General features: G+C 45.3%; 1 protein-coding gene across 1 annotated transcript in view; it reads right to left on the bottom strand.

The window, feature by feature from the left end:
• Positions 1 to 23,031: 23,031 nt before the first annotated feature.
• Positions 23,032 to 25,441, bottom strand: part of LOC146856913 (indolethylamine N-methyltransferase-like) — a 117,171-nt gene continuing 114,761 nt past the window's right edge. The window contains exon 3 of the mRNA XM_085647381.1: positions 23,032 to 24,009. Coding sequence (XP_085503507.1) covers positions 23,574 to 24,009 — 436 coding nt within the window. The 3' untranslated portion in view covers positions 23,032 to 23,573. The remainder of the gene's footprint in view (positions 24,010 to 25,441) is intronic.

Below are 25,441 nucleotides of genomic sequence, written 5' to 3'. Positions count from 1 at the left end.
AAGCATTTTTTAGTTTTTTTGAAACAGCCAAATTCGTGTTGGGTGCGCGAATCCAGCAGAAATTTGTTTTTTAAACAAAGCGCGTTTTTCCGTGCTTTGTTATCTGTAAGCCCCTGGGTAGGCCAGGTCCCGGGGATAATATTTATAATGTATGTGGGAGCCCGTGGGGCCCTCAGAGCCCTGGGATCCGCCACCTCCCCAGGGCTTGAAAAAAATATGTGGGGGGCCTCATGGGCCCCCTCACGCCCAGGGGACTGCTACCTCCCCGGGCTTAAATAAGAAATTAATTGTGGGGGCGGCTGCCCCCCTACTGCCCCAGGTACCAACACCTCCCCAGGGCACTAAATATTCAAATGTGGGGGTCCGTAGCGGTGCCCCGGCCCAGGGGACCACACTCTTCCCAGGGCTCTGAAAATGTAGGGAGGGGGGTGCACAGCCCCCTCCTGGAGCCCTTGATGGTCCTGGGGACCGCCACCCCCAGGGCTGGCTCCTGGAATGTCCCGGGGTGCCCACCCCCGGGACATTGCCATTTGCTATGGCAGGGCCCTGCCATAGCAAACTCCTGCTTAGCTTTGTTGAAGCGAAAGCAGGAAACCATCTCTTGTTTCGACTAATCAAAGCAGATTGCTTTTGGGCAAGGGGAGCTGCATGTCAGCTGCTCCCCTTGCCCAAAAGCAATGCTGGCTCCCGCAGGAGGCAGGGAGACAGCTGGGAGGGCCTGACCCCCTCCCCTTTAATTAAAATAAAATAAAAAAAATTGAAAGCCGGTCCCAGGGGATGGGGTCCCTGGGGCCATAATTGGCCTGAGAAGGGGGGGCCACACAGCCCCCTCCCCCAAAAAATAATAAAAAAAGTAGGCCGGCCAGGTCCTGGGGGTGGGGTCCCCTGGGCCATAATTGGCCTCTGGAGGGAGTCCACATGGATCCCCCTCCCCAAATTTTTTTAAAACCACCTAGGCTGCTAGACCCCGGGGATGGGGTCCCTGTGGCCAAAAGTGGCCCAGGGAAGGGGGCATGTGGCCCCCCTCCCATAATATAACAAAATTAGAAAAAAAGAAAAAAGAAAAAAGAAACTGGCAACTCACCGGAGGCCCCGTCCCCTCCCTGCATGACTCAGCAAAAGCGCCCCCTGATGCTTTCTAAGTTGGGCAATTAAGGCACCTTGAATACTGAAGGTCCCAGGGGGCCAACTTGCCCACCAGGTACCTCCAGTAAGTGCCACACAGCTGGATTGCAGAGAGGTGGTCCGAGGCCACGCCCCTTTTTACACCAGTCTGCAAACACACCTCTCGGTGCACTGCTGGTGGGTCAATGAGGTCCACTTGTGTCCTAAGGACCTCAGGGCACAAGTGGACTAATTCCCTGAAGCAGCGGTGCTCCAGGAGCCGCGTTTGCAGAGTGGTGTAAAAAGGGGGCGTGGCCTCAGACCACTCTCAGCAATCCAGGTGTGTGGCACTGGTGGGCTAATTTGCCAACAGGGACCCTCAGGAATGAAGGGGACTTAATACCCCAACTTAGAATGCACCAGGAGGCGCGTTTGCAGAGTGGTGGGGAGAGGGGGCATGGCCTTCATCCACTTCTCAGCAATCCCACTGTGTGGGGCTCACTGTAGGTAAGAGGTAGGCTAGTTAGCCCCTAAATGACCCCAGCAGTGAAGGGGACTTCAATCCCCATCCAAGAGAGCACCAGTGAGGGCATTTGCAGAGTGGTGGGCAAAGGGGGCGTAGCCTACTATGAGAATTTAGCAATCCTGCTGTGTGGGACTTACTGGGGGTAATAGGAGGGGTAGTTGGCCCCCAAGGATGTCCTTGGTGGCCAACTACCCCTCTTGCTACCTCCAGTAAGTCCCACACAGTGGTATTGCTAACAAGTCTTTGGAGGCCATGCCCCCTTTCTCCACCACTCTGCAAACGCACCTCCAGCAGACTACGGGATGGAGGATGAAGTCCAATTTATTCCTGAGGGACTTTGGGGGCCAAGAAGCCCTCCTGGTACTTCCTGTAAGTCTTATGCTGCGGAAATCCTGAGCACTGGTCGAAGGCCCAGCACCCTTTCTCCACCACTTTGCAAATGCAACTACTAGTTAAAGAAGTGTTTGCAATGTAATAGGTTTCACATTTGTGAGAATTAGAGCTATTGGCCTTGTAAAAGCAAACGTTTTTTACTAATATTTGTAGGAGTTGAGCGGATGTACGTTGTGTGTAGTGGAATTATGTGGTATGTTGTGCAGTGAAATTATGTGGATAGAAAGTATGCGGTATTTAGTGTATAGGAATTATGTAGAGTGGGATTATGTGTTATGGAGAGTAATGATGTGGTATGGTAGTCTTTGTTGTGGAGTGGTAACCTCAGGTTTAGTCTTCCTCGTTTCCATAGAAGCTCAACTATTAACTCAGTGAGACAAAAAAAGAAGGAATCACTGAGGAGCACTTGTGTACCTAGTCAGAGGTATGAGCAGGGCCACTCGAATTATGTGACTGTTAGGCCTCACCGACTTTTGCACAATTATACATTTTCTACATAAGCCACATAATTCATCATCTGCTCCCTAATCTTCAGATTTGAACAAAAAAAGCCTTGTTTTTAGCTCAAACGGCTCAAACGTTACCAAACATGCAGCGACAAGTGTTACAGCATGGTGGAAGGTTCTTTGCAAACCTAGAATCATCACCTGATACTTATTGCTAAATATGGGTGTTAAATTGTTACTAATGGTGTGCAAACCACTCTTGCTTCCCTCTGCATCTCTCTTGCCTCTTTCTGCATTTCTATTGCTTCTTTCTACACGTTGCTTTCTTTTTATGCACTTCTCTTGCCTCATTCTGCAAATCTCTTGTACTTTCTGCACCTCTCTTCCCTCTTTCTGCACGTCTGTTGCCTCTTTCTGCAACTCATTTGCTTCTTTCTATACCCCTCTTATGTCTTTCTGCACCCCTTTTGCCTCTTTCTGCACCTCTGTTCCTTCATTCTGCACGTCTTTTGTTTCTTTCTGCACCTGTCTTGCTTCTTTCTAAACCCCCTTGCCTTTCACTCCACCCTTCTTCCCTCTTTCTGCACTTCTGTTGCTTCTTTCTGCACATATCTTGCTTCTTTCTGCACCTCACTTGCCTCTTTCTGCACCTCTGTTGCCTCTTTCTGCAGTTCTCTTGCCTCCTTCTGCACTTCCTTTGCCTCTTCCGTAACTCTCTTGCCTATTTGTGCACCTCTCTTGCTTCTTTCTGCATCCCTTTTGCCTGTTTCTGTACCCCTCTTCCCTCTTTGTGCAACTCTCTTGCCTCTTTCTACACCTCTCTTCCCGTACCACTCTTGCCTCTTTCTGTGCCTCTGTCCCTTCTTTCTTCACCTGTCTTGTCTCTTCCTGCACCCTTCATGCCTCTTTCAGCACCGCTGTTGCTTCTTTCTATAGTTCTCTTCCTCTTTCTACACCCCTCCTACCTCTTTTTGCATCCCTCTTGCCTCTTTGTGTACCTCTCCCACCCCTTTCTGCACCCCTCGTACCTCTTTTTCCACCTCTGTTGGTTCTTTCTGTACCTCTTTTGCTTCGTTCTACACTTCAGTTGCTTCTTTCTGTACCCCTCTTGCCTCTTGCTGCACCTCTGTTGTTTCTTTCTGCACTGCTCTGGCTTCTTCCTGCACCTCTGTTCCAAATTTCTGCATACCTCTTGCCTTTTTCTGCACCCCTCTTCCCTCTTTCTGCACATCTCTTGCCTCATTCTACCCACCAGTTCCCTCTTTCTGTACCTCTTTTTCCTGTTTCTGCAACTCTCTTTCTTTAGTTCTCTTGCCTCCTCCTGTACCTCACTTGCTTATTTTTGCACCTCTGTTGGTTATTTTGCACTGCTCTTGCTTCTTTCTGCATCTCTCTTGTAAATTTCTGCACCCCTATTGCCTCTTTCTGCACCTCTCTTGAAAATTTCTGCACCCCTTGCCTCTTTCTGCACCCCCTTGCCTCTTTCTGCACCCCTTTTACCTGTTTCTGCATGTCTCTTGCCTCTGTCTGCACTTCTGTTCTGTTCCCTCTTTCTGTACCTCTTTTGCCTGTTTTTGCAACTCTCTTGCCTCTTTCTGCAGTTCTCTTGCCTCATTCTGCACCTCTGTTGCTTTTTTCTGCACTTCTCTTGCCTCTTTTTGCACCTCCGTTGCTTCATTCTGCACTTTCCATGCTTGTTTCTGCACCTGTCTTGCTTCTTTCTGCACCCCTGTTGTCTCTTTCTGCACTTGTCTTTCCTCTTTCTGTATCTTTGCCTGTTTCTGCATCTCACTTGCCTCTTTCTGCACTTTTTTGCTACTTTCTACACCTCTGTTGCTTCTTTCAGCAATTCTCTGGCCTGTTTCTGCACTTCTCATGCCTGTTTATGCAACTCTGTTGGTTCTGTCTGTACTGCTCTAGCTTCTTCTTGCACCTCTGTTCTAAATTTCGGCATCCTTCTTGCCTTTTTCTGCGCCCCTCTTCCCTCTTTCTGCACCTTTCTTGCCTCAGTCTGCCCACCTGCTCCCTCTTTCTGTACCTCTTTTGATTGTTTCTGCAACTCTTTTGCCTCTTTCTGTATCTCACTTGCCTCCTTCTGCCCCTCACTTGCCTCTTTTTGCACCTCAATGGGTTCATTTGTACTGCTCTAGCTTCTTTCTGTACCTCTCTTGCAACTTTTTTCACCCCTCTTGCCTCTTTCTGCACCCCTTTTACCTGTTTCTGCACGTCTCTTGCCTCTGTCTGCACCTCTGTTCCCCCATTCTGTCCCTCTTTTGCCTCTTTCTGCACTTTACTTGCTTTTTTCTGTACCCCAATTTATTTACTAGGGCCTTACCAGGGAGGTCATGCCAATCACAGGTGTACCCCAACCCATAGTGTACCCTAGTGTATGTAGGTGTTTTCACTGTGCTCTAAGTGTCTTTCAGCATGGCACTGGCTCCGGACCTGGTTAGTCAGAGTCAGTTACTACCAGTACCAGTCAGAAAAAAGTTGGGGGCACAGGATGACTTTGCAAAAAGGCCTCTTTCTGCACCTCTGTTGGTTCTTTCTGCATAGCTCTTGCTTCTTTCTGCACCTTTATTCGTCTTTCTGGACTTCTGTTGCATCTTTCTTCATTTCTCTTGTTTCTTTCAGCGCCTTTCTTTCTCTTTCTGCACATGTCCTACCTCTGCAGGCATAGTTAGAAATTAGCATTTAAAAAGCCTTTGAAATTCACTGAAAAAACCATAGGTTTCAGGGACGTTATAGTTAGAAATTAACATTTAAAAAAACAGAAATTCACTGAAAAAAACACAGGTTTCAAGGACGTTGTAGTTAGTTGGACATTTCACTCGTACAAAACCAGAGAGATTTGGCCGTTATAGTTGGTTGAGCTAACTATAACTCTCGCAAGCAAAGGGAATGGTTTTGAGCATATGTAGTTTGTAGAGGGCGCCTACAACGGGTGTACGTATCTATTAGGAATTGAGGTGTGTGAGACGGTTGTGGGAAGTTGGACTGGTATATGCTGTCCACTAATTATTGTGGGCACCTTGCACCAGTCCAAACAACCCCTATTGATGATAGGTTAAAGACAACCTTTATTGAAAGCTATCCTAGTGGTAGCTATGGAGAGCAGCCTTCAGGCTAAGTCTTGAAGGAATATAAAGCAGCTTGTTTTGCCAGTCTATAATCTCTTGAATAGCTAAATGAAAGACAACAACACCAGGTATATATATAAAAAATATGTATTTATTTCCAAACACACCCTCCTAGTCTCTTTATGAGGCTAGAGGTCAAAACACATAAGTTACACTTCAAAATAGTACAGTAAAATAGCACAAATACACGTCAGGCCCTAGCGGCGAGCCACACCATATACTAAAATAGTGGTATAAGAACCACGACTTAACTAGACACAAGGCCTAGAGCCTGTAGAATCGTTGGGACCCCTAGGTAGTGACACAGGGGACCCACGGGGGCCGTGTGCAGTGTGAGAACACAGACGCACTCTCCCGTTAGCTTCGATGAGGAAAGTTGCGGATAGATTTTTAAAGATTAGGAACACTTAGAGATAAGCTAGGAAAAAACCCTTTTGGACTTAGGAAGTGCTAGGGTCAACACCCACAGGAGCACCAGAGTCCTTGAGTTACCTCACCCAAGGAAGCCGGGTGCATAGGTGTCAAATGGTGTCGGGTCATGTTGTCATTTTCAGTGGGAGCTGGCGAAGAAGTGCTGCTGCCGGGAGATGCGAAGTGTCCGAAGAGATCCAAGCCTGAATCGAAGTCGAGAAGAACCTGATAGATTAAACCATCCTCCACTCCTGCAATTGCCTTGGCCATTCTGGAGGGTTATCGGATTTCGAGATTGGATAGAACAGGCAGAGCGGGCGGGGGTATAGCTATAATCTATAAAGAAGCCCTAGCAATTACCATTTTAGATCAAATGGGCACAGAGGCGTTTGAATGCCTTGTATTTAGATTAGATCTTTTTGCACGCTGTAGCTGGAAAGGTGCTTTGGTATATAGACATCCTGGCCCAATACTGGATTTTACCAGCCAATTGCAAGACTTCATTTCTCCTTACATAATTGCTACTCGTAAATTTCTTCTGCTTGAAGATTTTAATATCCATAGTGAAGATGCCCTGAATCAGGACGCAAGACTATGTTTGCAAGACCTGGCTGCCTCTGGATTGGTTAAAATTAATTCTGCTCCTACTCATGTAGCGGGTCACAGTTTGGATCTTATTTTAACCAATTCCCAGGATATCAAATGTGGTGATACTTACCCGCTTACTTGGACCGATCATTCACTAATACATTTTCAATTTATTAGTCCTACCAACTGTATTTCTGCTGCTACTACAATTGCAGCCACTCGCCAGTATAGACCATGGCACAAATTGACCCCTGATCATTTTTCTTCGCTATTTTCTTCCTGGGACAGGGAAACCATGTCCTACAATGTCAATCAACAACTTGACCTTTTTAATTCTCTTATTTCCAATTTGCTTGATAAGGTAGTCCCTATGAAGCTTCTCACTCATTCTCCTAAAAATACCCCTACTTATTGGTACTCATCTGCTTTACGAGAGGAAAAAAGCTCCTGTAAGAAGCTTGAATGCGTATGGCGACTCTCACACAATGAGCAAGCTAAATCTAACTATAAGGCTGCAATATCTAACTACCACAATAATATTAAAAAGGCTTGCAAATTGCATATTGCGTCCGCATTAGATCAAGCAGGAAATAACTCTAGAATGCTTTTTCAAATTGTGAGGGATTTTACTAATCCTAAATCTTGTGAGACTAGGGACATCTCTTCCCAAACTCTATGTGACAATATTTATTCCTTTTTTATCCAGAAAGTAGAAAATATTTATCAAAAAATTATTTCATCTAACACTCCCTTTCCTGTCTCTATTGTAGATCTATCAAATTACACTAGTGAAGACTCTCAACTATACAACTTTCCTAATGTTACTACCACAGAAGTATCATCTTTACTGGAATGCACTAAATCTGGCTCCCCTCTTGATATTATTCCAGCTAAAATTGCATCTAAACTTTCGTCTCAACTTGCTTCACCCATATGTTCCATTTTTAATAGCTCTTTAAAATCTGGTAGTCTCCCGCAAAATTGGAAACATGCCCAAATTATTCCTATTCGTAAAAACTTAAAAATTCCTCCTTCCAAGTTGACCAATTATCGCCCTATTTCTTTGCTTCCTCTACAGAGCAAGCTCATAGAAAAACATATTATTAGACACCTATCGGCGTTTATTGAGTCCTCTCATGCACTTGATATTTCTCAATCAGGCTTTTCAGCTAAACATAGCTCGGAGACTGCCTTAGTGGAAGTAGCGGACAACATCAGGATGGCTCTGGATAGCGCTCAAGCAGCACTTCTGGTGCTGCTTGACCTTTCAGCAGCGTTCAATACCATTTCTCATCAAATCCTGCTGTCCAGATTACAGGGGCTTGGAATTAAAGGACTTGCACTGAAGTGGTTGTCAGATTTCCTGACAAACAGAACTCAGGCAGTCACGATGGGCTCTTTTAAATCTGCTCCCTCCCAAGTTACCAAGGGTGTCCCCCAGGGCTCATGCTTGAGCCCTACTCTTTTTAACATCTATGTGACCCCCCTGGCGAAACTTATGAGAAATTTGGGGTTCAGCCCTATTTCTTATGCGGATGATACCCAACTCCTCCTCACTTTTGATAAAAAAAGATCAGACACACAAAATATTTTCTCCCAGGGTATGATGGCTATTGCCTCTTGGATGCAAAGTCATTTCCTCCAATTAAACTCCGAAAAATCTGAGATTATGTTGTTTGGAGGTGCTGCCATCAGTTGGTCGCAAAACTGGTGGCCTGAGGAGTTGGGTAAAGCCCCTATTCCTAAAGAGGAGATAAAAAATCTAGGCATTAAACTGGATCAAAAACTTGCCCTAGAATACAACCGTTGGCACTTGTTATCATGTTCTGAGCCTTCTGAGGAGAATTTTTCCTTTGCTTCCTATCTCCACCAGGAAGACTTTGATTCAGGCCCTGATTATGAGCAGAATTGATTATTGTAATGCTCTACTTTTTTCTACGAATGTAGCCTCATTGGGAAAATTGCAGGTTATACAAAACACGGCACCCCGTCTAGTGACGGGTTTACCGCCTAGGACTCCTTCTCTGCCTTTGTTACTAAAGCTTCACTGGCTTCCAGTGAAAAAAAGAGTAGAATTTAAGATAGGATGAATGATCTTTAAGGCCTTAAATAAGCTTAGTCCCTCTAATCTTGCCAGGAAATTTAATATCTACACTCCTGGATGCTCACTTAGATCTGGATCTAAGAGACTTCTTTCGATTCCCAGAGTTAAGAAGGCACACACTGGAGGTAAAGCTTTCTCTTACCTCGCTCCGAGTTTTTGGACTAGCCTTCCTCAATATCTTTGCGCTGAAATGACCCTCCTCCAGTTTAGGAAGCTAATAAAAACATATCTCTTGTAACTCATTTGATAGGGTTGTATATCAGTTACAAGCGCAGAGATACCCCTAGGGGTGATTCAGCGCTATATAAAATTATAAAATAAATAAATAAATAAAGCAGAAGGGACAGACTCTGGGTCACAAGCCAGTGACCAGGGGCACGATAGGCAAATGCCCACCGATGTCGGTGTTTCAGGTGAAGAAGGTGAAGCTTGACTCTTCAGCCACGAGGACCAGGAGGTGTCGAGGATAACCAGGAGCTGGATTTGATTAGTCCCACAAAGGATGTCGAGTGCTGCAGCATTAGTGCCTGGATTGGACACAACAAGCCTTGGCAACAGCAACCCATGCAGAAAAGAGAAAGATGCTTCGGTGCAGACCAGCAAGGTCTGAGGGACTCACCACTTGGTGGGGAGTCATGGCACGTCTGGAGCAACCAGGAAAGCCAAAGGAAAATCAAAGTTGCATTCACAGGGACCCACCAGTCGACAGACAAGGGATCACGAAGTAGCCTCGAGTAGAAATGCAAGAAGCAGGCTCACGGAACACTCATGGATTGTAGGCTCACAATCTTCAATGCAGATAGTGCTCGGGATGTGGGCTACAAGAAACCCAAAGCACAACTTTTAGAGACGTCGGGAAGTCAATGGACTTGCAAATGTGCACGGTGACCAGGAGTTCCGGTTCTACATTACTCACGAGGGCTGCGGGTCTCAGCTTTGCTGGGGACTCGGGTCAGCCTCTGAACAGTCTGGAAATCCTCTTCCTGGGCTGCAGATACTTCAGAGTCTGGTGGGAGCTTCGGAGATGCAGACCCGCAATTGCGTTGTTGGTGCCTGCCAAGCAGGGGAGTCACTCTTTGACCCCAAGGGAGATTTCTTCAGTCCTCTAGTCTTGAGTAGAGCACCGAAGTTCCAGGATTCCATTTCAGAGTTTCATCCAGAGATATCTTAAGTCCTGTTGCCAGGGGTTCCTTACTTATACCTAAGAGGTGGTTGGACTAACTCAAGGGATCCACCTATGGGAGGGTCCGGAAAGAGGGGTGGCTGCACCCATTTCCTTTGTCCAGTTTCATGACAGAGCAGAGGCTGGTAGCCCCTGAAATGGTTTGAGCTGGACTATGCACAGGGACACCAAATGTGCCCCCAGTGCAGGACTTCAAAGCACTCTGAGAGTGCTCCCAACCAGCCCCAATACACATCAGCCTGTCTGGGAGGTGGTTACACCGCCCTGGGATAGGAAACCTATTGTCCAGGCCTCCCCTGCCGGAGTTTCGGTCAGCAGCAGGAGGCCAGACCCGTGTCTGTGGCTGCAGCATCCATTTTGTGATGCCAGGGCTCTTTTAAGTTGGTCCCGGGTATACAGGTGCTGTCATGTCTCTCTGTTTAGAAGGATGGGATCATACTCCCACACCAGTTACTGGTGTGGTGGTATGATTCTAAGGTGTTTGACACCAAACACAACATGTTTCCGTGCAGCCAGTCCAAAGTTAGCATTTACATTGGGTTATAATGCACTTAAGAGTATATGGTCAGGCTGCACCACGGACAACCTCGGAGAAGAGATTATGAAGGCTGCAGAGGAGCTCAGCTCATGCCTGGGCACCCTCTCACATATAACCAGGCACCCTGCCTTCAGGATTGATAAGGCCTGCCATAGGGGTGACTGATAGTTTTCTATGTGCAGCGATAGGTGAGGTATAATTAAACTATACCTCAGTAAGGGGTGCATGCACCACCTTACCCAGGCTGCAGCAGCAGACCTGTGGTGTCATTTTGGAGGGCTTTCCAGGGGTGGCACAATACATGCTTCAGCCCCTGGTGGGCCTCTGGGGTACCTATGCCCTGGGTACATAGTATACCATATACTAGGGACTCACAAGGGTACCCCAGAATCCAATCTGGAGTGTACCTAAAGTCAATGGAATCAATTTACAGAGGAAGCAGCTAGGCTGGGGTCCTGAATAGCAGGGCCCCAGCAAGACTAAAGTTGAAAAACAGTGAAACACCAGCAAAACGTGGGGGTAACCATGTGAAGCAGATCCTACTCTCCGACAACGGTGCTAACAGGAAGGGAACCTCCCTGAACCCCCTGAAATCTAGACCAAGGTCTCACAGAATTGCTGCAGGCCTGGGCACACATCAAAGTAAAATCAAGAGTAAGTACTTCTGCTTTCAAAACTTAATAATGCCACAATCACTGTGCAGTCGAAAGAAAATAAAGACAAAATGAACAATCTTGAGTAATGTGTTCTTCTTTGACTGCCGAACAATTGTCCAGCCAACACGTGTTTCATCTGGGGAAGTACCCCAAGACTTCTTCAGGGCTATGAGGCAATGCCAAGAGGGTATCTTGATTTTCTAAACGGGTTGTACTTCCGTCCTGGCTTGTCGAAGGAAATGGGTATAATCTGCAGGTATCTAGGGTCGTGGGTATAGAACCCCGTGGTGGAGCCAAGTGTGTGCTTCACTCAAGACCAGTTAAACTTCCGTCCCGGCTGTGTGTTAGAGCCGAGAGTTAAAGGAGTGGCAAAAGGTCCAGAATACGGACACTCTGTTAAAGCCACTAAGGGCAATTCTGACCCAGCAAGTACGCTGTCTGAATCGGCGACAGCAACGACTTCCGGTCCCATTTGTTGCAGTTGTTGATTTAGGCTTGCCTCTTTCTGTAGTTCTCTTGCCTCCTTCTGCACCAGACTTGCCTTTTATTGCACCTCTGTTGGTTCTTTTGCACTGCTCTTGCTTCTTTCAGCATCTCTCTTGCATATTTCTGCACCCCTCTTGCCTCTTACTGCACCACTTTTACCTGTTTCTGCACCTCTCTTTGCTCAGTCTGCCCACCTGTTCCCTCTTTCTGCACCCCTTTTGCCTGTTTCTGCATCTCTTTTGCCTCTTTCTGCAGTTCTCTTGCCTCCTTATGCACCTCACGTGCCTCTTTTTGCACCTCTGTTGGTTATTTTGCACTGCTCATGCTTCTTTCTGCACCACTCTTGCAAATTACTGCACCCCTCTTGCCTGTTTCTGTACCCCTTATACCTGTTTCTGCACCTCACTTGCCTCTGTCCGAACCTCTGCTCCCTCTTTCTGTACCTCTTTTGCCTGTTTCTGCAACTCTATTGCCTCTTTATGCGGTTCTCTTGCCTCTTTCTGCACATCTGCTCCTTTTTTCTGAACTTCTCTTGCATCTTTCTGCACCCCTGTTGCTTGATTCTGCACTTTCCATGCTTCTTTCTGCACTTTTCTTGCTCTTTCTCCACTTTTCTTGCTTCTTTCTGCACCCCTGTTGTCTCTTTCTGCACTCGTCTTCCCTCTTTCTATATCTTTCTTGCCTGTTTCTGCATCTCGCTTGCCTCTTTCTGCACTTTTCTTGCTTCTTTCTACACCTCTGTTGCCTCTTTCTGCACCCCTGTTGCTTCATTCTGCACTATCCCTGCTTATTTCTGCACCTGTCTTGCTTCTTTCTGCATCCCTCTTGTCTCTTTATGTACCTCTTTTGCCTCTTTCTGCACTTTTCTTAGCTTTTTCTGCAGTTTTCTTGACTCTTTCTGCACCTCGGTTGCTTCTTTCTGCATTTCGCCTGCCTCTTTCTGTACCCCTGTTGCTTCAATCTGCACTTTCCACGCTTCTATCTGCATCTGTCTTGCTTCTTCCTGCACCCCTGTTGTCTCTTTCTGCACTCGTCTTCCCTCTTTCTGTACCTTTCTTGCCTGTTTCTGCATCTCACTTGCCTCTTTCTGCACTTTTCTTGCTTCTTTCTACACATCTGTTGCTTCTTTCAGCAATTCTCTTGTCTAGTTTTGCAGTTCTCTTGCCTGTTTCTGCACCCCTCTTGCCTCTTTCTGCACCTGTCTTCTCTCTTTTTGCAACTCTCTAGCCTCTTTCTACACCTCTCTTTCCTGTTTCTGCACCACTCTTGCCTCTTTTTGTATCTCTGTTGCTTCTTTTTGCACTACTCTTGCCTCTTTCTGATCCCTTTGTGCCTCTTTCAGCACCTCTGTTACTTCTTTCTGCACTTCTCTTCCTTCTTTCTGCACCTCTCTTGGTTCTTTCTGCACCTCGCGTGCCTCTTTCAGCACCTCTGTTGCTTTTTTCAATACATCTCTTCCCTCTTTCTGCACCTCACTTGCCTCTTCCAGCACCCCTGTTGCTTTTTACTGCACATCTCTTGCCTCTTTCTGCAACCCTCTTTTCTCTTTCTGCACCTTTCTTGCCTCTATCTGCACCCCTGTTCCCTCTTTCTATACCTTTCTAGCCTGTTTCTGCACCTCTCTTGCCTCTTTCTGTACCTCTGTTGCCGCTTTCTGTACTTCTCTTCCTCTTTCTGCACCCTTCCCACCTCTTTCAGCAACTCCGTTACTTCTTTATGCACTTCTCTTCCTTCTTTCTGCACCACTTTTACCTCTTTGTGTACCCCACCTACCTTTGTCTGCACCCCTCTTGCCTCTTTTTGCACCTCTGTTGGTTCTTTCTGCACTGCTCTTGCTTCTTTCTGTACACCTCGTGCCTCCTTCTGCACCTCTGTTGCTTCTTTCTGCACTTTTCTGCACTGCACCTCTTTCTGTAACCCTCTTGGCTCTTTGAGCACCTGTTTTGCTTCCTTCTGCACTTCTATCTCCTCTTTTTGCACCCTTCCTGTCTCTTTGTGCACCTCTGATGCTTTTTTCTGCACTTCTATTGCCTCTTTCTGCACCGCTGTTGCTCCTTTCTGCAGCTGACTTGCCTCTTTCAGCACTTTTCTTACTGCTTTCTACACCTTTGTTGCTTTTTTCAGCAATTCTCTTGCTTAGTTTTGCAGTTCTCTTGCCTGTTTCTGCACCCCTCTTTCCTCTTTCTGTACCTGTCTTCCCTCTTTTTGCAACTTTGTAGCCTCTTTCTACACCTCTCTTCCCTTTTTCTGCACCACTCTTGCCTCTTTTTGTATCTCTGCTGCTTCTTTTGGACTACTCTTGCACTCTTTGTGCCTCTTTCAGCACCTCTGTTACTTCTTTCTGTCTGCACTTCTCTTCCTTCTTTCTGCACCTCTCTTGGTTCTTTCTGCACCTCACGGCCCTCTTTTAGCACCTCTGTTGCTTTTTTCAACACATCTCTTGCCTCTTTCTGCACCTCACTTGCCTCTTTCTGCACCCCTGTTGCTTTTTTCTGCAGATCTCTTGCCTCTTTCTGCAACCCTCTTTTCTCTTTCTGCAATTCCCTTGCCTCTATCTGCACCCCTGTTCCATCTTTCTACACCTTTCCTGCCTGTTTCTGCACTCTCTTGCCTCTTTCTGTACTTCTGTTGCTCTTTCTGTACCCTTTCCACCTCTTCCAGCACCTCTGTTACTTCTCTATGCACTTCTCTTCCTTCTTTCTGCATCCCTCTTGCCTCTTTCTGTACCTCGTTTGCCTCTTTGTGCACCCCACCTACCTTTTTCTGCACCCCTCTTGCCTCTTTTTGCACCTCTGTTGGTTCTTCCTGCACTGCTCTTGCTTCTTTGTTCACCTTACTTGCCTCTTTCTGCACATTTCCTACTTCTTTCTACACCTCTGTTGCTTATTTCAGAAATTATCTTGCCTCTTTCTGCAGTTCTCTTCCCTGTGTCTGCACCTCTCTTGCCTCTTTTTGTACCTCTGTTGCGTCTTTCTGTACTTCTCTTGCCTCTTTCTGCACCCTTCGTGCCTCTTTCAGCACCTCTGTTGCTTCTTTCTGCACTTCTCTTCCTTCTTTCTCCACTCCTCATGCCTACTTCTGTACCTCTGTTGCTTCTTTCTACTTTTCTCTTGGTTCTTTCTGCACTGCTCTTGCCTCTTTCTGCATCCCTCTTGCCTCTTTGAGTACCTCTTTTGCTTCTTTCTGCACTTCTCTCTCCTCTTTCTGCACCCCTCTTGCCTCTTTCTGCACCTCTGATGTTTCGTTCTGCACTTCTTTTGCCTCTTTCTGCACCTCTCTTGCTTCTTTCTGCAGTTGACTTGCCTCTTTCAGCACCTCTGTTTCTTCTTTCTGCACTTCTCTTCCTTCGTTCTGCAACTCTCTTGCTTCTTTCTGCACCTCACTTGTCTCTTTCAGCACCTCTGTTGCTTTTTTCTGCAGATCTCTTGCTTCCTTGTGCACTCCTCTTTTCTCTTTCTGCACCTCTCTTGACTCTTTCAGCACCTCTTACTTCTTTCTGTACTTCTCTTCCTTCTTTCTGCACCTCTCTTGGTTCTTTCTGTACCTCACAAGCCTCTTTCAGCACCTCTGTTGATTTTTTCAACACATCTCTTGCCTCTTTCTGCACCTCACTTGCCTCTTTCTGCACCCCTGTTGCTTTTTTTCTGCAGATCTCTTGCCTCTTTCTGTAACCCTCTTTTCTCTTTCTGCACCTCTCTTGCCTCTATCTGCATCCCTGTTCCATCTTTCTACACCTTTCCTGACTGTTTCTTCACTCTCTTGCCTCTTTCTGTACCTTTTTGCCTCTTTCTGTACTTCTCTTGCTCTTTCTGTACCCTTCCCTACTCTTCCAGCACATCTGTTACTTCTCTATGCACTTCTCTTTCTTCTTTCTGCACCCTTCTTGCCTCTTTCTGTACCTCTTTTCCCTCTTTGTGCAACCCACCTACCTTTTTATGCACCCCTCTTGCCTCTTTTTGCAACTCTGTTGGTTCTTTCTGCACTGTTCTTGCTTCTTTGTTCACCTTACTTGCCTCTTTCTGCACTTTTCCCACTTCTTTCTACACCTCTGTTGCTTCTTTCAGAAATTATCTTACCTCTTTCTGCACTTCTCTTGCACGTGTCTGCACCTTTCTTGCCTATTTTTGTACCTCTGTTGCTTCTTTCTGTACTTCTCTTACCTCTTTCTGCACCCTTCGTGCCTCTTTCAGCACCTCTGTTGCTTCTTTCTGAACTTCTCTTCCTTCTTTCTCCACTCCTCATGCCTACTTCTGTACCTCTGTTGCTTCTTTCTACTTTTCTCTTGGTTCTTTCTGCACTGCTCTTGCCTCTTTCTGCATCCCTCTTGCCTCTTTGAGCACCTCGTTTGCTTCTTTCTGCACTTCTCTCTCCTCTTTCTGCACCCCTCTTGCCTCTTTCTGCACCTCTGATGTTTCTTTCTGCACTTCTTTTGCCTCTTTCTGCACCTCTTGTGCTTCTTTCTGCAGTTGACTTGCCTCTTTCAGCACCTCTGTTTCTTCTTTCTGCATTTCTCTTCCTTTCTTTCTGCACCTCTCTTGCTTCTTTCTGCACCTCACTTGCCTCTTTCAGCACCTCTGTTGCTCTTTTCTGCAGATCTCTTTCTGCACACCTCTTTTCTCTTTCTGCACCTCTCTTGCCTCTTTCTGCACCACTGTTCCCTCTTTCTGCACCTTTCCTGTCTCTTTCTGCACCTCTCTTGCCTCTTTCTGTACCTGTTTTGCCTCTTTATGCACTTTTCTTGCCTCTTTCTGCAATCATTTTGCCTTCTTCTGTAGCTCTGTTGCTTCTTTCTGCACGCCTATTGCCTCTTTCTGCACCTCTCCTGCTTCTTTCTGTACCTCACTTGCCTCTTTCAGCACCTCTGTTGCTTTTTTCTGCACATCGCTTGCCTCTTTCTGCACCCTTCATTTCTCTTTGTACACCTCTTTTGCCTCCTTCTTCACCCTTTGTACCTTTTTCAGCACCTCTGTTACATCTTTTTGCACTTCTCTTCCTTCGTTATGCACCCCTCCTGCCTCTTTCTCTACATCTCTTGCTTCTTTATGCACCCCTCCCACCCTTTTCTGCCCCTTCTTGTCTCTTTTTGCATCTCTGTTGGTTCTTTCTGCACTGTTCTATCTTCTTTCTGCAACTTACTTTCCTCTTTCGGCTCTTCTCTTTCTTCTTTCTATACCTATGTTGCTTCTTTCAGCAATTTTCTTGCCTCTTTCAGCACTCTTCTTCCTTCTTTCTTTATCACTCATGCCTCTTTCTGTACCTCTCTTGCCTCTTTGTGCACCTCTCCTACCTCTTTGTGCACCCCTCTTGCCTCTTTATGCACCTCTTTTGGTTCTTTCTGCACTTCTCTTGCTTCGTTCTGCACCTCACTTGCCTCTTTCTGTACTTCTCTTGCTTCGTTCTACACCTCTATTGCTTCTTTCAGCAAATCTCTTGCCTCTTTCTGCATTCCTCTTCCTTCTTTCTGTACCTCTCTTGCTTCTTTCTGCACCTCACTTGCCTCTTTCCTGCAGATGCCTTGCCTCTTTCTACATCTCACTTACCTCTTTCAGCACATCTGTTGCTTTGTTCTGCAGATCTCTTTCCTCTTTCTGCACCCCTCTTTTCTCATTTCTCTTTCTGCACCTCTCTTGCCTCTTTGTATACCCCCCTTACCACCTCTGTTGGTTCTTTATGCACCTCTGTTGCTTCTTTCTGTACCACTCTTGCCTCTTTCTGCACCTCTCTTGCCTCTTTCTGTACTTTACTTGCATCTTTCTGCACCTCTCTTGCCTCTTTCGGTACCCCTGTTTCTTCTTTCTGCACTTATCTTGCCTCTTTCTGCACCTCTGAGTTAGAGGTAGTTTTAATTCCCCAGCCCGAATATCTACTAGGGCCTTATAAGAGAGGTCATGCCAATCACAGGGGTACCCCAACCCATAGTGTACCCTAGAGTATGTAGGTGTTTTCACTGTATTCTAAGTGTCTTTCAGCATAGCACTGGCCCTGGACCTGGTTAGTCAGAGACAGTTACCACCAGTATCAGTCAGTAAAAAGATGGGGGCACATGATGACTTTGCAACACGGCCTCTTTCTGCACCTCTGTTGGTTCTTTCTGCATATCTCTTGCTTCTTTCTGCACCTTTCTTTGTCTTTCTGGATTTCTGTTGCCTCTTTCTTCACTTCTCTTGCTTCTTTCTGCGCCATTCTTCCTCTTTCTGCACATGTCCGACCTCTGTAGGCACAGTTAGAAATTAGCATTTAAAAAACATTTTAAATGCACTGAAAAACCCATAGGTTTCAGGAATGTTATAGTTAGAAATTAGCATTTAAAAAAACATATACATTAACTGAAAAAACACAGGTTTCAGGGACATTATAGTTAGTTGGACTTTTCACTACAAAACCAGAGAAATTCGGCCGTTATAGTTAGTCGAGCTAACTGTTCCCTGCGCGAGCAAAGGGCAGGGTTTTGTACATATGTGGTTTGTAGAGGGCACTGCAACAATGGGTGTACATGTCTATTAGGAATTGAGGTGTGTGTGACAGTGCTAACAGGAAGGGGAACCACCCTGAACCCGCTGAAATCTAGACCAAGGTCTCACAGAATTGCTGCAGGCCTGCGCACATGTCAAAGTAAAATGCAGAGTAAGTACTCCTTCTTTCAAAACTTAATAATGCCACAATCACTGTACAGTCAAAAGAAAATAAAAGCAAAATGAACAATCTTGAGTGTTGTGTTCTTCTTTTACTGCCGAACGATTGCCCAGCCAACACGTGTTTCATCTGGGGATGTACCCCAAGGCTTTATCAGGGCTATGAGGCAATGCCAAGAGGGTATCTTGATTCGCTAAACCGGTTGTACTACCATCCCAGCTTGTTGAAGGGAATGGGTGTAATCTGCAGGTATCTAGGGTCCTGGGTATGGGACCCCGTGGTGGAGCCAACTGTGTGCTTCACTCAAGACCGGTTATACTTCCATCACGGCTGTGTGAGAGAGCAGAGAGCTCAAGGAGTGGCAAAAGGTCCAGAATAGGGATCCTCTGTTATTGCCACTAAGGGCAATTCTGACCCAGCAAGTACGCTGTCTGAATCGGCAACCGCAACGACTTTTGGTCCCATTCGTTGTGGTCGTAATCGCTGGGTCAGAATGTAGCAAAGTAAGCAATGTAGGACCTATCTCCTGCACGCGAGGTTTATGGTGGTACCCATAGAAGAGTTGAAAGTATCGGGTAAGCACAAGCCCACACTTCGGGGCCCATATTGGAGGTCGGAGGCTTCCGACTGCCTTTGTCGGTTTCAATTCCAACCGGCTGATAATGATGCAGCCGGTTGGAATTGAAACCGGCTGATCATTCTGGCTGGCTTCTGATGAGCTCAAGGAGCCCGTCAGCCAGTCGGAACTGGTTTGTAATTAGGGGTGGGCGGAATTAGCGGAAGTGCCTTTCTCCAAATATCGCAAAACGCCACAAAATCTCCACGATCACGCGATATTTCGCGTGATCGCGGAGATTAGTGCTTCCGGTTGGGGTTTCATTTTTGTTACAGGAGCATCGTGCCAGAATGATTCCTGCCCTGCATATTTACCCAAGAAGATGCCACCGTTTTGTGCAATACCTCTACTCGAGTACTTTCTACTGGCTAATCAGTAAGTGCTAACTTTGCCACGGCGCCGACGGCCCTGGGGTTCCTCGAGTCAGCTGTCCATCATAGTGGGGGAAAGGGCGGGAAGACGTTGCCCACCGCTGGTGTGTGGGGCGGGGCTTCCATGCAGTTCACATGCCTCTTGTTTATAAAGGGCCAGAGACCGATCAGAGCAGCAGACGAGGAGACAGAACCTCCTGGTGTTAGGAACTACAAGGGGATTGCGCTCGAGAAAGTCATGGCTGCACAGAGCTCCACCAAAGATCACAGGTAATTTTTGACGGTAGATATGGGGAGAAAAGCACACCTGCCCAGCCTCGACCTAGCTCCCGAATGTTTTGTGCTGGTTAATGCGTTACTGAATTTGAGCTTCAACTCGGGCCCCTGCCTTATTTATATCTGTAAGTGCTTCCTGTTGAGGTTTAATTTTTGTGACAGGAAAGGAAGGACTCAAGGCGACAATTTCCGTTCCCTTGCGGAAATTGCGACAATTCGACATTTTCGCGTTCCGCGCGGAACGCGAAAATGTCGAATTGTCGCAATTTCCGCGATCTGAACGGAAATTGTCGCCCACCCCTAATTGTAATCCCGAAGGTCGGACCTCTCCGCCCTTGGGATTACGATGCACAGTTTCCGGCATGGTTTCCATTCCAGCCTGTCCAAGATGGACACCATGTCGAAAAGCGTGTTTGGAGGCATCCAGCAGGACCCCTTGTGTGTACGGCCTCCAGTTGGGGGCCACAGGGGAGCCTATGGTGTCTCCCTGTTGATCTCTGCACCCGGTGGCAGGAAACTTGAGGGGCCTTCCACAGGGTGCAGGGATCAACCACACCTCCCATTTCCCTATGGGAGCATGTAGTACGGCTGGTTTATGGCCGTAATGCATGCTCCCATAGGGAAATGTTAGAATGAGACCAAATAGTGTTCAGTCATATCCTAATGAGGCGGGAGACAACTGCTGACCAGTTGTCTGTCCAACCCATTTACAAGTCGGTGTTGGACGGAAGAAATTCTGCCTGACTTTGATCTCGGCCCTTATATATGCACTGCTGTTTTTGCAATTACAGGAGGAAATACATTGTTCATTTGCTCTGCTGTTGCCCGGAATTTTTAACTGCACTTCACACTTTACTTAAACCATTTTTTTCAAAACAATGGGGTCTCCACATGCAAGAAAATATATACTATACCTGTGTTTTAATACTAGTGATATGACAGAACTTGCTTAGTTCCGTTTGCAATTTATAGCAGCAATTCCTCTATTTTAAGGTCCTTGTAATTATGAAATATTGCTGTTATTGCTGTTGTATTCATAGTAACAAAATTATTCATTCATTTATGATCTTACACTACTCTTGGATTACCTAGGGCTGGCATCCTCCATCACTTTAACTGTTGGAGATGTAAACAGCCTATGTGGAATTTGCTCCATTTGTTGCAAAGCTTTCCCACCTTAGAATCATACTAGAGTCATATTTGGGACACAATGTCTAACAATAATGGACATCCAATTTCACTGTCAGCACACTTAGCCTTTCTACAAAACACAACTGATACCATAAGCATGTCCAACTACAGGCAAAGATGTCCTAGCATCAGCCAAGAATTATATTTTAAAACAATGGAGGGCAGACCTAATACCTAGTAAAGGAGAATGGCAATATGTTTTTATCGACGGAGGCTTCTTGTGAATGCATTTTTTATACGGTCAATGAGCAAATGGACATTTTCTGGTAAATGTGAAAGCTTTTCTTCAAACTGACCTGATTATGAAGTAGCCTAGATAACATATCCAGGGCCTCATTTATGAGAAGTGTCTCATAGCTGGGGTAAAACAGCGACCCAATACTTTGCATTGCACCCTACTTGCAACACCATGGATGTGCCGCATGTGCTGTACGGCTCTCCATGTCACAAGGATTTACAGATACTTCAGGAATCCTGACGTATCTTTTGGTGCATAAATGGCACATTCCTGGAGTGTGTATGGAAACAGACGCAAGTCCAGCAATTTGTCATTTCACATAGAGCAAGTCCCATATGAAAAGGCTTGCATAAACCCGTACGCCTGCTTTAAGCAGGCGTCAGAATTTGACGCAGTAAGGCCGTAGAAGTGACACAGGAAAATCTCATAGATTTAATTGCAACACTTCTACAAGCCTTTTCTGCACCAAAACGACCCCCCTGCATACAATATAGCTGTCGCAGTTATAATGTACCACAGTGGGTTACCGACTGACGAATATTCCATGATGCGCCACTTTGTAAATACAGCGCAATGTGTCCCATTTTTTATGAGGCTGCAGCATCACAAAAAGTGAAGCAAAGGCAGCGTAAGGGTCTCCAATCTTCGGCTCATTGTAATACAACAATCTTGTCGCATACCACACCTCAAATAGCTGACAAGCTGATTTGGATCTCCCTAGACCGTAGCATACTTTTGGAGATTAGTGTTACCAGCAGAAGCAATAAATATATGGGATCAGCACTTCATCTTGTATCAACTTTTATTATTATTGTTTTTCAAACAATGGTGCTCTTTTAAATTATCAGGTAAGCCACCTTGGGACTGATATACCATTTGGTTGAATGTATTCCTTCTGTCAGGGTGGTGAAGGACATTACCTCTGCCATGATGATAGATCCTCTTCCATCATGATAGATTGCCATCTATCAACTTTAGAAATGACTGCCAGCTCTCAGTCATCTCTGTACATTGAGAAAAGATGTCATCTCAGAAGTTTCCTTCATTTACAATAAGTTTGGAGGATGTCTGCCATTAATTTTCACAGCCGCTCACCAAACTTTTCAAAACCTATTGTTTTTCTGAAAAAAACTCCCAAAGCAGGTGTTTTTCCACAGGATGAGGTGGTCATCTTGTTTTCTGTCATTGACAGATAAGAGAAAAAAGACATTATGCTGTTCACCCTAAAAAGGGCAGGAGGTGCAATGTCTTTCCTCTGGCGGCCTGTACACCATCAGCCTGTCAGAGGAAGTGTTCCAACAATGGAGCTAATGTGGCTCTAGCTGAAAAAAGTAGTTTCAAATGTGATACCAGTAGTTATGTATTTACTAATATACAAAATCAAAACTTCGAAAATAATTTGGTATTCAACATATATGTCGCAATAATTTATGCACATAAAGCTGGTCCACTATTTTAAAATCTGGAAAGCTTCCAATCTATCTTTCGTTATTCCTATGAAGACCCTGGCGCACATATGTCTTCAATGATTCTATGGAATCTTCCTGTCTTCATAAAATTGTCTTGTGCATCACTTAAGCATAGAACTATACCAAGATGTTTCATATCATAACCTGATTCTATGGGACTTCATAAGGACTACTGTTGATCTGTCCTTGGTTTACAAAATAAAATAAAATAAACATTTAGCAAGTATTAAATAAATATTATGAATTAAAATACTTGCAATACTGGATTCGAGGGGAGCTGTAATAGAAAAAGGGCCAAAAAAGCTGTTGATTTTACATCCTCATTTCAGACACCCTACTGGTGGACACTGCTCTTGCTCTGCCATTGATTCATCCAGAGTAACTAGATTACCACCAGTTCTGGGAGAGTTACCACCCTGAAAGACTGCCATAAAAATGGTGCGGTAAGTTCATGAAAACATAGGTACTGTGTCCCAGAGCAAGCTGCAATCCCACCCCTGCTTGTTAGGGAAACCAGATACATTGAAAATGGGTGTCCAGATACTTTTCCACTCACTGTTTTTAGTATGGACATCTATTCACTAAAACAGGAGTGCACGGAAATGTTCTCTCCAGGCATTGCTATTATACATGGTCCATTAGTTCACATAAATCTTACTCCATTGAATTCTTCTAATTTTAATCATCACGTGCATTCAACAAAGTTCCTTATACATTTTCAATCAATAATCTCTTGGCAGGATTTTGTAAATTGTCACTCAGTTGCCATATGCTAAGCTGCAGTCATCATGTGCTTTGTGGTGATCCCGCTCTTTCAATTTGCCAATTTGCAATCATATGTGTCATGCAATTACTTCAAAACTTGTCACTTTTAATTTTTTCTTGGCACTCATTTTCAGCCATGAAAATGAAACATTTGCTAAGAATACTTCAATTATTTCATCAGAAAACTCACGTTTATTTATGTGATGGATTTGCTTCATGAAGTAGAGCTGATAGTAAAAGTGTTATCAATGTACATCCACCGTTCCCTCACTTATTCGAGGTCTGGCAATTCCATAAATACACTTTGTTGAATAAAACACTTCCACCTTAGTGCCACCTTGGTGAATAAATCTAAACCCAGTGGATTATCCACCACTGCCTTGACAGAGGAGGGACATGGAAAATAGACAATACACCACCCAAATTCTAAATCAGGCCCCTAATCTTCCACTGGTCTCCGCCCAAGAACGAAATAGCTGGCATCATAATCTGAAATATGTGTTGTGGAAAGGTCAGTTTTCGGCTTCACCTCCATCTTCACTATTTCAAAACCAGCATCTATGAATGCCTTCTCCACATCCTCTTGCCTTATATACAAGCAAGGGAATCTGGACTGGCCCACATAGTAAAAGGTGCAGTGTAGCCCACTACAGATTACCAAGTAGCCCCCTGGTTTTAAGATTGTCCTGAACGTTTTCAGCACCTCGCAGTAGCTTTTCACATCTTTGCATGCAGATTCTAGGCAAAGTATGCTCATCACACAATCTGCTGGAGGAGGAGTGACTGGATCCAGAGGATTAGCCTGCAGCACATCACATTTCAGAACCTGCTTGATTGTTCTTCTCATCTTCTGTTCCTTCTCCATCCACTTTGTACTAAAACAGAAATATTAAACATTAAAAGCATCAAAGAAATACAAAATCTGGATATTTCAAAGAGTACACCAGATTTTATTCTCTATGTCGTTGTGAAACCAGTGGTCACCAGAAGCAGCGCCCTTCAAAATATCTTCCCATTCATTTAAATATCAGTAATACTCCATTGTTGTCCTTTCTATCATGATAATAATCACTAGGGGGTAGCTGTTCCTAAAGAGAAGAAGATGGATCAACCTATTATGGTTGGGAAAATGTGCATCTCTCAGTAAGGTTGGATATTTAGAGTGGGTGGGGAATTTCTCCTTTTGAATATAGTGCCCTCACACACCCTTGAGAGTGTCACGCTTCATCATCTGGCGTTGCTCCTCGTGGGGGTTGCTCTGCAGTCCCTCACGGGCCCCGTGAGAGGGCTCTTTTGCGGAGATCTTTTTAGGAGACGCCGCAGTTGTGCATGTGGGTGTGTGGACCTAGAGAAGTGAATGGGTGAGTTAAAATTGTTTTCAGTGGTACCCAGAACCTTGTTTTTATTCAGGGGTCCTGAAGACAAGGTTAAAATATCTGTTGACTGTAGAGATCCTCCTTAAAACAAATATGGAGGAGAGGTGAATATTAACCACTGTTCTCACATCCGTGATGAATAAGATGTGTGTGTGAAAAAGTGTAATTTAGGTCAACATGTTTCGCGCTACGGGCGGTCCCTAGTGGATCCAAGAGCGCTTTGTCAGGACCAGGTGCAGAAATGATAAATTAAGTGATGGTTCAAAATAGTAGTCAGGGAAGAGTCACCCTTTACTCCCACTGTACCTACAGTATGGTTGCAGTGTATAATAGCACTGACTAGAATTCTCAATCGAATCCTGTGTTCCAACCTGGTGAGAAAACATAAATAAAAATGTAAGGGGGCTAAAAGGAGAGACACACATATGTTAAACAGTGCAATGACAGTTTCGTCATGATTTTAGAAGCACAATGCTCTCATGCATCATATATTCGTTGTTTAAAAAGGGCATGCTCCTTGTCAGATGCCCAAAAATTCAAAAGTGTGCCTTTTGGTAAACCTGTGTGCTCATGCATACAGGTGGTCCATCACCCAGGTGAGGTGGCGTACGCCTACGGTGGTTCATCACTTATGCATGCATACAACTTAGATCACGGTGCCCATGGTCATGGATTGGTAATGGTGATGAGGAAAAATGACCTAGTTGGCACGGTTGCTGTCGAGATTGTTTTATCATTTATTAGAGGCTGTTGTGAATATAATAGTGCCGCTTTTGAGAAAAGACATTGCTAAGTGCCCCACTAAGTATCATGCCTCGCTCGTCTGTTGTGAAGTGCGAGGAAATTGCCTACCCCTCTATTCAGTATGGTCGGCCACGCCGGCGGTCAGAGATAGGTGCGCATGAAAATCTGTGAATGTTTTATGGAAAAA

The sequence above is a fragment of the Triturus cristatus genome, chromosome 3_2, assembly GCF_964204655.1.
Source record: "Triturus cristatus chromosome 3_2, aTriCri1.1, whole genome shotgun sequence".
In the NCBI taxonomy this organism is placed as follows: domain Eukaryota; kingdom Metazoa; phylum Chordata; class Amphibia; order Caudata; family Salamandridae; genus Triturus; species Triturus cristatus.
The sequence above is the reverse complement of the archived record's forward strand: the minus strand, read 5'-3'. Positions and strand labels throughout refer to the sequence as shown.